At 38.4% G+C, this 14,782-nt stretch overlaps 1 protein-coding gene across 1 annotated transcript in view; it reads left to right on the top strand.

Moving 5' to 3' along the window:
• Positions 1–6,455, top strand: part of LOC134754903 (replication factor C subunit 4) — a 33,932-nt gene extending 27,477 nt beyond the window's left edge. The window contains exon 6 of the mRNA XM_063691375.1: positions 4,906–6,455. Coding sequence (XP_063547445.1) covers positions 4,906–5,113 — 208 coding nt within the window. The 3' untranslated portion in view covers positions 5,114–6,455. The remainder of the gene's footprint in view (positions 1–4,905) is intronic.
• Positions 6,456–14,782: the final 8,327 nt, after the last annotated feature.

Raw genomic sequence — 14,782 nt, 5'->3', positions numbered from 1 at the left:
TTTACAAGAGCGTCACTGTATTTTGTGGATGAAGAATGGGATGTTCCTGGTACCTGAATTTGATCGGCCATGAATTCGGATTTGTTCTCGGGAGTTTTCTTTGTTGGATTCTCAGCCTGGGTTAATAAGGTCTGTAATGCTATACGATATGAGCACTTTTCCTCTGTCATAATTGTGTTTTTTTTTCTTCTTTGAGATATACCGGGCATCTTTTATCAAGTGCCATATGATCTCCTTTACAATGAGGGCTATCGTTTTTTTGCTCACCAGTTGGCGCCTCTGTTGATGGTGTTCCAAAAGACTAAAGAACAGCTGTCAGTCATTGAAGTGACAAGTGACATTTCGAACTATGGAAAAGACTACCATCTACACTAGCGCCCCTAGCGGCGAATTCATACACGTTAGCCCTCATTGACACATACGTAGACTTGGGTCTCACAGTTGACATGAGTACCCCCGCACTTGGGGCATATTTTCTTTTTGTTTGGGCATAATCTCGCTGCGTGTCCGAACTTCCAACATCCCGAATATTGGGTTACCGGAAAGTAATTTAACTCCACTTTTATCCCATATCCATAGGCATATACTCGTGCTGGCAAGGTAAATAACATAAAACACAATCTTACAGTTTCGCTGTCCACCCAAGTACCTTTTTCGTCTAGGCGTTTTAGTCTTCTCGCTGACATTATTTTGTGTTCGCACTCCAAGGTATTCTTTATTTCCTCCTCTGTGACGTCTAATTCTATTTGTCTTATTATGCCATACGTAAAGTTTAACTCGCTCGTTAGCTGACACCTATATCCCGAATTATTAAATTTAGTTGATTTTAACAGCTGTTCAGCGCCCTCTTTATCATTAAATATTATCAATACCTTGGATGAATGAAATACATACCTTATATGTGATTTTTTGAATATTTTGTATACCTTCCGATCTCAGTAATTTTGCCAAGCCGACTTGTTTAGGCAATTAATCTTTAGACGTAAGACATACCTCCCAAGATTTGTCGATGGATTGTCTATTCTCTTGCCGCGCAGGGTGCCTTTCCTGAGATAAGATATTGGTAGTGGTTTTTGTATTCGTGAACGAAATGCGCGGTAAATTATCCTGAGAGAGACTTCGAATTAAAAGTTTTGCAGATCTCCTTTTTCTTTCGACCAACTTAAATTCCCCTTCCCCATCATTATCATCCGTGTCCTCACTGCCATTTCTAACCCTTTTTTGGAATGAAAAATAGGTGATTGAATGTCAGAAAATGATTTGTTCTCGGCATTCCAATCATTTAACTTAGCATCCTCTTGCAAGCAAGACTTGTTATTTTCCTCAAATCCATTGTCACCAAACACATCATCAACATGCTCACTAGATAAACTATTTTCGTTCATATTCCCACTTAATAGCTTCTAATTTGCACGCAAACAATAGCCGGGCGACCGGCCGGCCGGCGCGATAACGAACTAGTTATCTACCAATGCAGGTAAAACGCACTAGTAAACACGTCCTTTTGCAATTAAGTGCCAAACCGAACTGCATTATAATCCTAGCCTTTGCTCGTGACCAGGCGCGGCTTCCTCTAATGAGCGCTTGTGCAGTGCACTCCCATAAGTAATCATAATGAAATTATAGTACCTAATTAATATATTACTCTTTAAGATCTATCGTACAAAAGTCAATACCAATTAAATAATTACCTTTATTCATTATAAGTTTATAGACAGCCACTACTCGGCCTACTCCTATAATTTCATAGGAATCATAGGTAACGCGCGAAGCGGAGCGCTTTGGATTGCGTTCCTATGAAAAAGATTTAGTACATAAAATCAATAGGAAATTCAATAAGAGCGAAAGAGAAGTTTCGCCACAGTTCCGCACGTGAAACAGAAGATTTTCTATGAAGAAAGAGGTAAAATTGGAGCGGCGCTCCGTAGCCCGTTTGACCTTGCGCCCTCTCGTCGAATGCGCGCGCATTGCGCGCGCCATATTGTCACTTGTTTGTAAACAGACCTTAGTTAGTAGTCAATTTTAAAGTACGCACGTGAATGGAATTTTGGCATTTTAAACAGTAAGTGCACATAATTTGTTTGTTGTAAGGTGTTTAAAAATGAATGAATTTAACGGGAGAATGTGAAAAAAGTTTACAAAATCGACTCGAGTTCAATATAAAAGGATGACCTTGAACTTTCGTAACAATGTTCGTCAAAAACAAAAACTTATGTCTTTAAATCAGATCAATATGCAAAAACACCGTGGTTGTGTTATGTTATGTCGCTGTGATAAAAGTAACTAGGTGTTTTAGTTTTTCGTGTTACCTACCTAAGTGCATATGTCTTGTTTGGAGCGGAAGCGGGCGCGGGCGGGCCGGGCGACGGCTTTGCGGTGAGTATGCTTGGGCCGAAACCGATGTGTTATAATTTTATTTTTAATTTATTTGTGCAACAAGAGAGGAAAGTTGGTTTTTCTTGCGAGTGTTTATTTTGAGTCCCGAGAAAGCGAAAGATTCTATAATTAAATCACGAGCGAAGCGAGTGATTCTAAGGTAGAATCTTGAGCGTAGCGAGGGACTCAAAAACACGAGATGTAAAATAACTTTGCTCTCGTGTTGCACACATAATTTTTCACCTCAGTAGTGAGAACATATTAAAGGTTAAAATGTATTTCGAATTACACAGAATAAACAGAAAAAAAAAGTATTATAATATGTACCATACCATGCGATACGATACGATACGATACGATTCGATACGATTCGATACGATACGATACGATACGACACGACACGACACGACACGACACGACACGACACCACACCATACCATACCATACCATACGATACGATACGATACGATACGATACGATACGATACGATACGATACCATACGATACGATACCATACCATACGATACCATACCATATCATACCATACCATACCATTCCATACCATACCATACCGTACCATACCATACCATACCATACCATACCATACCATACCATACCAAACCATACCAAACCATACCATACCATTAAAAAATGTAATAAAAGTTCATGGCATTCACTAAATTAAAAAGCTACATTGTTTCACTTCCTGGAGTAAGGAAAGTCGCACTTTCCTCACTCCAGGGAGTGACGAAAGTAGGCTTGTTCGAGCTGCTGAGGTGAAAACAATTTAGCACATATATATCCATAAAATTTTAAAACAACATTCACAACCTAGAATCCATTTGTAAAATGAACTGCAGTTGGCGTCTATCGGTCGTCAAGATATTCGTAATAGCGAAAATCTATAAGAGAGTTTAATGACCGTATTTTGTGTCGGTTAATTGAATGTGTTGTTTTTTACTGTGGCGTCAGTGAACACCCATCATATATAATTACCAGCCGCCGCTGCTCATGACTTGTCTGTAACCCCTCCCCTCCCTTCTACCGCACCCGTTACTACTGAGTTCTGTCTTACTATACATTTAACGCTCCATTTTACCTTCTTTGGAGATGATTTAATCAAGTTTGTAATCTGTGTGCCAAATATCTTTAGCTTCATTTTCGTATTTGATGAACAAACATAAATAAATTCAGTTTTATATTGTAAGGGTTATGGTTGCAATACCTACTCTAAAGGCACAGATAGTTGAGCGGTAAGGCGTACGGCCACAGAATAAATAGTAGTATGGCTTCCAATTCTGAGGTATAATAGTAGGTTCAAACCTAGGCTCTTAGGACTCATGTACGGAATTTGATATTTAGCACTTTATCAATACATATAGTATTTTGAAGAACACAAACATCAGAAATTCGAAGTGTGTTAAGCCTCTAATCCTCATTGGGCTTGCCTAGACCTATCTGTGCCAGTGGAAAAATACGCCACGTGGGGCCGTGGTGTATTTTCCCAGTAAACGTAGTCTGTTTATGTTGACCGGTTAAATACGTGCTATTAAATACAAGAGAAAACGAGCTACATGACATTTAAATTAAACGGTCATAGAAGCCCAACTATGAGAGTGAGTGCAGGTGGTGCCCCTCTACAGCACGTGACCTGCACACGTCTGCTCGGGTTCCAGCTCGACAACGTGCTTTCTTGGGAGGCGCACATCAATGAACTGTGTGGAAGGCTAGGGCGCGCGTGTTTTGCATTGCGACGGTTAGCGAGCACAGCCGGAAAGGGCACAGTGCGAGAGTGCTATTTTGCAACGGTGCACTCGCTCTTGACGTACGGCGTTGAGCTATGGGGACGTGCCTCCGACTGGAAACGAACGAGCGTTCTCTATGCAGAAGCGCGCCGTCCGCGCGATGGCCGGCAAGGCGGCCGATGCACCGGCACGAGACATATTCCGCGATCTCAAGATTCTACCCCTACCGTGCCTATTTATTAACCAAGTAGCAATATTCATGCGCGAAAACCTAGCTATGTTTAAGTGCAGAGGTATTAACATTAATTACAACCTCTGCAGTAATAGGCTAGTCACCGAAGCACACAGACTTGCCAAGTCAGAGCGGTCCGTGTACATTTTAGGCCCCTCGATTTACAACCGCCTGCCTGACATTGTAAGAAATGCAACTTCCATCGCGTTTAAAGCTAGACTAAAAAAGTGGCTGTCGCAAAAATTATTTTATAACTATCAAGATTTTTTTGATCAACCTATAATTTTGTAAATGCAATTAATTTATATACTTAATATTGTATAAATGTTATTAATATTGTGATATTTAAAATGTTGACGTGTAACTGTTATTAATAATAAATTTCATTTCATTTCATTTCATTTCCAAATGTCAAATGTCACTTGTCACTTCAATGACTGACAGCTGTTCTTTAGTCTTTTGGACCACCATCAACAGAGGCGCCAACTGGTGAGCAAAAAAACGATAGCCCTCATTGGGAGCTTGGATAATAAAAAAGATTGTGTTTTTCAGTTTCCTAATGGAAGCGTATTCGGCATCGCAGCTGCTGGAGCAGGTGTCGGCAGCGGTGGTGTGCGCCGGGCACCTGACCAACCGGCAGAAGGTGCGCATCAGCGAGAAGCTGGCGGGGTGCGCACACCGCCTGCAGGACGGCGGCGCCGAGGCCATGCAGCTCACCGACCTGGGCTGCGCCGTCATCATGGCCAACAACGACCCCTGATGCGCATGCGCCCCCTGCCTCCACTTATTCATACTCTGTAACAGTCTCGACTATTTCTTTATAGTATATCTCGTTATCGCACGGTCGGAATTAATTAAGGTACATTTTAATCTTATTGTCACGTATACCTAGCGGTGCCATTGCCGCGAATGTGTCGACGTAATGTCAAATTTACCTAAATCCATAATATTCGCTACATTGAAGGTGACGTGTGTTTTATTGCCATAAATGAAATTCTGATACTATTTTGGGCCGGTTTGAAAATTCTTGATATTCGACACGAATAATGTTATATTTTGATGATGTATGATCTTATATTTTTTAGCCTACTCACTATAGCAACTGACACGAATCTAGAATAAGACCAAGCTAACTTTGCATGGCATTTGCAATGACAGTGTGGCAATGTCTTCATTAATGTCAAATTTCTATGTAAGCAACGTATATATTGACACTCCCTCACTTTGTTCAGTTAGAATTGGTGCAGAGTTAGCTTAGACGGACCCTAACGATGCCAAAACACAATTATGGTGTAAGTATCAGATTCAGAACTAGTAAACATTCACGCTTGTCTTAAATATTCTTGCGTTACCTACTTACGAGTCCTTTTAAATCATTACTTGTTATCTACGTACAAGTCAAAAGTGTATTTTAATTATTAGCGATATACACAAAATCCTAATCTCAAAATCAATATTTTAAAATAAATATGACAAATTAAATCATGTAACAATGCAAAAAATGTATGCCATCAAAATGATATAGCTCGAAAGAAATAAACTCATCAGACGATAACTATCATTATCGTCGTATCGCACTCGTACATGAATGTAATTCTGGCATAAGAACATGTGGATGATGTCTGTACTCGTAATTCTTACAAACATTCGATACTACTACGAGTATTTTACCTGTACACAAGAAGCGGAATGTTTTTCGGCGTTTTTGTTACGGTCTGTCTCATGAATTTGGTAGACGGTTTACATTTTAACAATGTGTATTTCTACTGCCGATATAACAACAAATATTTTAAATATTAAGGTTCAAATCTTGTGCGATCCCTGCAGATCTGTTCCTCTTTATTGCGCGCAATTGAATAGTCAAAATCGTGACAAATGATAGTTCTGTATCATGTTATCAATTTATTTATTATCTTTTGTTTTAAACAACATGAATTAAACGCCAACCTAATAATAGTCTTAATAAGAATGTCTGTTTACTATGTGTGATGTGAAGTAAATTGGATTTCAATGTCAATATTTCATGCGTGAGTTTTACTTTTTATGTATATGACTCGAAAAACACAGGCCCAGCCTAGTGTCACTCATCGGTATATTTCAAATGTGCTAAATATTTTCTGATAATAAATAATTTTGTGTTTTGCAATGATTTGTATCATTAGCATTTTTCTTAATAGTTGCATAACCCCTGACGTACACCTGCCGTAGGTTTGATTACTTGATTTATAGGGTGTACATCAATTTAATGAGGATTACCATCAACGTAAGAGTAGGTAAGTAGGTACTCTTGTCGTTGGAGTATCTTCAAAGGTTCTCTCGTCTGCGCCAACTGTTTGATTTTTTAATACGACATGAACATTTTTAACAAATACATGTCTAAGAGGAAAGAGTGCTTTTAAACAGATGTTAGGACCTAGATCCTAGGTCTTTCTGAAAACTCCTGTTAAAAGTAATATGTAGTTAAGTGGTTTGATAATGTTCTGTTTCTAGGTTTATTTATATCATGAGTATATTCTACCTGAAAATAATAATATGAAAGTACTGAGCATTAAATACCTTATATCAAAGACTATGTAACTCCGTATTAGATGGATACAGTCTTAGGAAAAAACGTGGCTCGAAAATCAAGAAAACTTTATTCTTGAACAGATGGCGCCACTACGTTTTACCACCTTTGGCCTACTCTCGAATAGATGGCGTTGACGGTTTTGTTTGTTATTTGACAATTTTAACGCATATTAGTGAAAGAACATGGGTCAAAATCATATAGAACAAATGTTAATAAATAAAAAATCAATTATCCATATACATGTATACATTCTTTTTTTGATATTTTTACTTTTAGTTTTAATCGTGTTTCGATAGACGGCAGTGAATTTACTGTGGCTACAAAATTTACTATGACAGTACCGCTCTATCCTATTATATCCTCTTTGCTAATATTCACACGTTCCCTGTCCCCCAGCGACGTGCATTTTTGTATGTTTTGATATTAAGACAATACTATGTACATATACCGTGTTAACAAAATGATTTAAATATATAATTTTAACCGACTTCATCAATATACTTCGCAGTTGGTTTCATACTCATCACTCATCACGCACGTCACGTCAGAATCTGATAAAGGAATCCGAAAGGAGAAATCGAGAAAACTCAAATATTATAGGCTCACCAATAGCGATGCTAATGTGGGATGTGGGTGTAGTTTTTAGTCTTTAGTGTTTGCTCTTGGAAAGCATTGTTTGTTGAAGTTTAACTGCTAATGAAGACTAGTGATGACAACATGACTGTTTTCTGAAGTCGGTACTTTTGAAATAAAATAAAATTAAAATAATTGAATCCCATGACGATTCATTCTCTTCATTCCTAATGGAAATGAAAAGTGGGTAGTTTCATAAAATTATTGTCTCTTTAAAGGCTTAGAACGCACTGCGGTTTTTTTTCTCGCGGTTTCAGTCTAATTTCTTGCGGTTACAGTCTTTTAAGTGCGTGCGCTTATAAAGCATGCCGTACGTTACATTTTTTGCGGTTGCGGAACCGCTTTTGAAAAAACCGCAGTGCGTTCTAAGCCAAAAATAGGTTCGTTACACTTACAGGAAGAAGTTCATTATACTTTTCGAGTTGTGATATTTATTACAGAAGTAAAATGTTACTTTTTGATGTAATTGAGGTCTTGTTAATGTAAAAGGATGAGTTGAGTTACGAATCACCATTCTGTTAATTGCTATTTTCAAATCAAGTGGGTAGTTCAATATAATAGTTTTCACTTTTCGCTCCTGCTAATTGGGTTTGTACACCAAAAATTGTACCGGAACAAACAGGAATCATTATATATTATTATAGAATAGAAAGAAGAGGGCCACACACTCAGCATCTACATATACTCATGGACAAATTTAGAGGAACGCAAAAAAAAGGTTTAGTTACTGGATTACAGCACCTCAAGTAATTTCAAAATTAGTAATTAAACTTTTTTGCGTTCCTCCAAATTTGTCCATGAGTGTATCACAAACTTTTTCTCGTTCATGACGAGACTAACTGGCGGACCAGAGTCCACGTGGGGATACGAATGTATTTAACCAACGTATTTTTCCATGTTGTAGTAAGTACTTACTTAAATACTACTTATTTATTTTATAAATTAATATAACTGCCTCTTTGTTGCTACAATTGAGCGCTATTGAGTGATAATGTGAATAAAATGCATAGAACTGCAAATAATCTCTGAAAGTTCCTAATAAATGAGACAAATGGGTAGTTTAATATTAAAGCTTTTACTTTCAAAATAAGTCCGTTACAGTTGTTACTTACCATAGCAATTATAACTAGTAATTATCAGACAGGTGCACCACAACCACACCGGCTATAGCTGTTTAAAGTACGGCCGTTTGCAGGTAATTACATGGTGGGTTCTCCCGGAAATGTGTTAGATGGTTATTGTTTAAATCTTGTAAGTAATTGTATTAAAATCACCATCGTTTTGTAAATGGAAAAAAGCAAATCATTCTTAAAAATAAATACATTTTCTATTAAGTATATCACTTGAAGTTTTATGCCAGTGCACATATTTTTCCGTTCAATGGTAGGTGTACCAAATTGATTTAGATCTTATGCGATATTGGCTGATAGGTGTGAGTAACCACTATGAAATCTAGACTAACGTATCTAATAGGTTTAGTGTTTTAAACAACGGTTTTAAATTCATGTTAATTTTACGGGCAGTGTATGGAGGAAAGAAAATAATGTTCTTATAGAAAAGATAATATCGGGCGGCAGTTGGCGGCGGAGCCCGGGGGTGCCGCGCTGGCGGTGCGGCAGTGGAGGGAAGCGGGGTGCCCCCTCCACGGGCCAGTTTGCGCGCGCTCGCACGCTATTGGTCCCCAGCGGTCGCCGCTTCCCCACTCGCGGCGGACGCGCAGCGTCTAGATTCTCAGATTTCAAATCTCGACCGTTTATTTCGTATCGAGTCATCGGAGCGTGCGGTCGTAGCCACTTACCGGGAGCGGGTCGGGTCACAAGTCTCGTTAAATACTTAGCAATGTGCTGCGGCTCATTTTAGTCATTTCCATTCGGTTTGGTGATACTACGTGACTTCGCTAACGAAAAGTGCGTGAAGTGCTTCGACGGTGGCTACGAAACTACGGCGGTTATTGAAGAAGTAAATTTCTTTCGATGAGTGGAGGTTTAGTGCATGTTTTTCCACATCATGACTAGATCCACACTCATCAATGGAAGTTGCGATATTCGTCTTATAAAGAGCGAAGAAAGAAGAATGCGTCGGGATCCTGTAGCGCGGCGGAACTTGTAAAAAGAAGACCCGTCATCGGCAGGTACGCCGTCGGAGGTAACGCCGCGCTTACCTGGCGGCGGCGACGTGCCGCCCAAAATTCACCTTTAGATACGCTTCGCAACGCTAAGCTGTTGTTTATTACTAGCCTATTGGGTTTTTACTGTACTTTTTATGATGCTGCGGAAGACGAATGTTTTTTTTCTCTTTTTATTGACTCATGCTATGTTTATTTAGAAACTATTTTTATGTGTGATGTTTCATTCATTGTATAAATTTGAAGTTTGTAAGAGCACGAGAAAAGTTTTAGCTAAACGGCTGCTGGTACCCGGCGCCGGCGCCGGCGCCTCGTCGGGCGAAGGGTGCTATTCTTCGCATACCTACTATGTAACGTCTGCCGGCTTCTATTGAGAAAGTCCGTCGGGGTTCGCTGCGCCCTGCTCCGGCCGGTGCATGGGTACAGGGGTCACGGCCCGGGGCGCCACCAGCCCTCCCAGCCCGCCCCGACACTTCGACCGTACTACATTCATAATTGTTCAACAATACAATACATCTGCTTTCTTGTGTTTGTGTTCTGTACATTTATGCTTCTTTAGCGAAATTGTATGTCATTGTTTTAGAGGTGCCTACAGTCAAGGATGGAGACTTAACTAAGGTACCTGCCACATACCATTAACATATTTTTCACCAGACCAGCTTTAAAAGCTCCTTATTCTTCAAAAACTGATGAGAATGTTGCGTTTTATCCACAAGAGTGGCCAATGAAGTAATTTGATGCAAACTTTGAGTTGCTTACTCATGTTGGCTGGTCTAATGACTTAAATAAGTGACGATTTTGAATGATACATATTTAATAACGTTCATTTGGATTTAAGAGGAAAGGGGACGGCCACTTTCTTAAACGTAGTCCCCATTTTCCTCTCTGGATGTTGACATTATGGAAAATATTTTTACGTAATTTGATGTATATTAATCGTAGCTATGCCCCTTCGTTAACTCTTATAGTAACTAAAAATACGAAAAAAAAACAAACGAAGGGACATGGTCAATAATATACATTAAATTGCGTAAAAATATTTAATATAATGTCTAGGCATATACCCAGGGAAAAAAAAAAGGACTACGTTTGTACGGAGAAGCGGCCGTCCCCGTCTTAAAAGTTACCTAAATACATTTTTGAAGTAAAATGTAGCATTTAATATTTTTCAAATTAATTATAAGTAGCAATAATCCCTTTGAAAGTACATTGGTAGGTTAAGTAGGTTGCGCTCTATGCTCTATGAAGGTTCACCTAGATAACGGCTACATTAGCAGACCTGATTTGTGAACTTAACCTTAAACATTCAAATTTGTAACGGCAACGATCGTTCAGATTTATCAGCAGAAAAATTGGCCAAGAGCATGTCGGGCCATGCTCAGTGTAGGGTTCCGTAGTTACCATTCTGTCAGAATAGGTTAAACGGGGGCTATTAGAAGTACCTATCATGTACATTATAAGGATCAGCGCTTTGTACGTATTTTTACTTAGAAAAGAAGACGCATATTTATTTCCTATCTGAGTAATTATTTCCGAAAATATCGACTTGGTTGTCTACGGAAGCCTGAAGGATGACTCACGTTAGACCGGGCCGTGTCCGGGCCGGAGCTTCCGGCGCTTCATTTTCTATGGAAAGCATCACGTGATCACCTGTCATGTCATAGAAAAGTAAGCGCCGGATGCTCCGGCCCGGACACGGCCCGGTCTAACGTGAGTCATCCTTAAAAAGGCGGCCACCTTCCATACAAAAATGAAATTTTGCGTCCTTTTGTACTGATAAAGATGGCTTGCCAGATACTACCTACCCACACTTTTTTTTAACAATTACCGATAATACTTCTAAATAAAATAAAATAAAAATAATACCAGCCACCTGCATTAATCGTTGAATAACTTTTAATACGTCTAAAAATACACGGAATTTATGACACAAAAATAAACCTTATTTCATAACGCATACGCTGTGCAAAATGCCCATGATCGGTGCACGATTGACTCTTCAGTCGCTCCGGTCGCTCGCCGAACGCTTAGGATTTTGCTGTCAATTTCACCTCCGACCGGCTGTGAGGGACCCTCTTGAGAAAGCTATTTTGCCATGTTATTGTCACAAAATGTAGTGTTTTATTAATTATGGGCAGGCTGGAGATATAGGTTTTGGTTTGAAATCAAATATTGACATTACAGCATGGATTCGTCATGTCTGTCTGTCTGTCTGTTCGTCCATATGTCACAGCCACTTTTTTCCGAAACTATAAGAACTATACTGTTGAAACTTGGTAAGTAGATGTATTCTGTGAACCGCATTAAGATTTTCACACAAAAATAGAAAAAAAAACAATAAATTTTTGGGGCCCCCATACTTAGAACTGACTCAAAAAAATTTTTTTCATCAATCCCATACGTGTGGGGTATCTATGGATAGGTCTTCAAAAATGATATTGAGGTTTCTAATATCATTTTTTCTAAACTGAATAGTTTGCGCGAGAGACACTTCCAAAGTGGTAAAATGTGTGTGTGTGTGTGTCCCACTTCCACCGAAAATTGGTTTGAACGAGATCTATTAAGTACCTAGTTTTTTTAATACGTCATAAATCGTAAACCGCAATTTACCTTTCACTCACGTTTCACATAAAAAATACATTGTTTAAATTGTGTAATGTACGGAACCCTCGGTGCGCGAGTCCGACTCGCACTTGGCTGGTTTTTTAATAGATGAAACAATTATTGTGACAGTTACCTACTTTTGAACGCAAACTGTAGAGTGTAGATATATCATCTCTACTTGTAAAATAGAGTGGCATAAGTACACATCACATGTCATGTCAAATTAGACAGTTCAAAACATTGTATGCGAGTGATTAGTGGATTTCTAAGAAGTTCCCCTATACATGTAATGGAAAATGAATTGCATATCCCCCCACTACACATTCGTAGATATTATTTGGCTGGTAAATACTATTAAAAATCTAAATCCCTTTTGAATAATCCTACAATTAATTCCATTTGCTATTTATCTTAAATTCTCAGCTCTCGACAGTATGGCATTAAAATACTTCTTTTAGTTTCGATTCACAATTGTCTAAAGGTGTCCTAATTCAGTCAAAAAAACAACTGCAAATGTTTACCTTAGATACTTGGATTAATAACATAAAATTGTCTGATGTCATCAAAATAAATTTAGAAACCGTAACGCAAGCGAAAAGACTGTATGATAAAAACCAACTCAAAGCTGAATGCACTCAATATTTGGACGAAACATATGGGTCGCACTACAAAATATTTACTAGATGGTTCCAAGAATAAGGAAATATCGGGTGCTGCCTTTTATGACTCCCAATGCAAGGTATCGGCTAAGTTTAAAATGTCAGCCAATATCTCAATTATGCAGATCGAACTAGTTTATATTGCAGAAGCATTACCTTGGACTGAATCAGTGGATGGAAAAAAAAATTGTAATCCTGACAGATTCAAGGAGTGCCTTTCAGCACCTGGCTCGATGCACCTCGAATTATCGAGGAGCACCGATAGCCTATTCCATACTAAAAACAGTTCTAAAAATAAAACAATACGATAAATCGATTACCCTACAAAGGTGGCAGATATTTTAGCAAATGAGGCGGTTATAGCGACGGAATCCCGTTTAAATAGGTACCTACATTTATGGATTCAATTCACCTAGTCAAAAAACAATGTAGGCAAATGTGGAGTGAATACTTTGATTGTAGATCGGTAAATAAGGCATAAATAAAACGATCCAGCCACAAGTTCTAAGAGTGAGTCCATGGGTCGACGCGAACTAGTTTTAGCATTTAGACTACGTTCCGGACACATCCCATTAAAAAAAATTGCGTATCTAATGAAAAAGGTGCCGTCGCCAAACTGACGAATGTGACATTTTGGAGGATGCATACTTGATGCATACCATGTCATCATGGAGTGTATCCGAAACGAAAGTGAGAGAAAGGATATATGAACGTAACCTTATTTGAAGTTGGGGGTTGCAACCAAATTTTGGGGCACCCATTATCTGAGGATGCAAAATGTTTATATAAACTTGTTGCGCTTGGACTAAATAGAAGATATAGTTTGTCAAAGGACTGTCTCATTTCAAACATACAGAGAGAATCATACTATCTTTGTCTTACACTAGTACTAGCACCCAAAAGAAAAGGATGAGTATAGTTTTTTTTTGTTATTATTTACTGACAATTTGGTTTGACCAACTATAGTCACATTTTTGTACACGTACAGAACGACATCGTCACAAAAGTGACAAAGCTCTTTAAACAAGGATAAAAAAAAGTTGCAACAAGATGTTTCTACATAACTCAACGGTTTTGCGGAGTTCTGAGGTAACGAACTTAGTCCGTCAACCGAATTGAGAAGCTGCTCCGTTTTTGAAATCGGTTAAGTGTAGGTATGCCACGTTAAATAAATACCTATATATGTATACTTACCTAGGTACTCTGATACCTTTATTAAAATTACATATATATTCTTGATTTTATACGAATACAAGTTTTAATAAAATAGAATGTAGGTAGTAACGCAAAACAATATATCGATAATCAAGTTTTATACCACGGCAATATTACAAAAGACTAGAATAAATTATATTATGTTCTGTCCATCAAGAGGCGGCGGTGTGTTATTTATACACATTTTTTATGCCTCGTAGAGTTGTTTAATAGTGTTCCGGGTAGTGGGTTTAGTGCAACAGGTACCTAAGTACCAGGTACAACATTTTAATAGACAAAAAGCATTGTTTAGTGTTATGTAGTGTCCATTGTTTTTCACCACACCAGCTGGTAAAGGCTCTCTGGATTGTTCGAAAATTGACGAGAAAGTTGCATTTTATCCAGTATCCACAATGTGGGGCAAATTAATCAAATGCAAATTTTGAGTTGTTTCCTTATGTTGGCTGGTAGAATTGACTTTTGAATCATGATTTTGAATTTTGAAACACCTATTTAATAACATTTATTTTGAATTGATTTGCTTTGATATTTTACAGTTAGTATTTTCCTCGTGTTGGTGTGGTGAAAAATTATGTGTTTCACTCGGTGGCAAAATTTGTTTAACCCTCGTGCCGTGAAACCCTC

Source organism: Cydia strobilella, chromosome Z (assembly GCF_947568885.1).
Source record: "Cydia strobilella chromosome Z, ilCydStro3.1, whole genome shotgun sequence".
Taxonomy (NCBI): domain Eukaryota; kingdom Metazoa; phylum Arthropoda; class Insecta; order Lepidoptera; family Tortricidae; genus Cydia; species Cydia strobilella.
The sequence above is the reverse complement of the archived record's forward strand: the minus strand, read 5'-3'. Positions and strand labels throughout refer to the sequence as shown.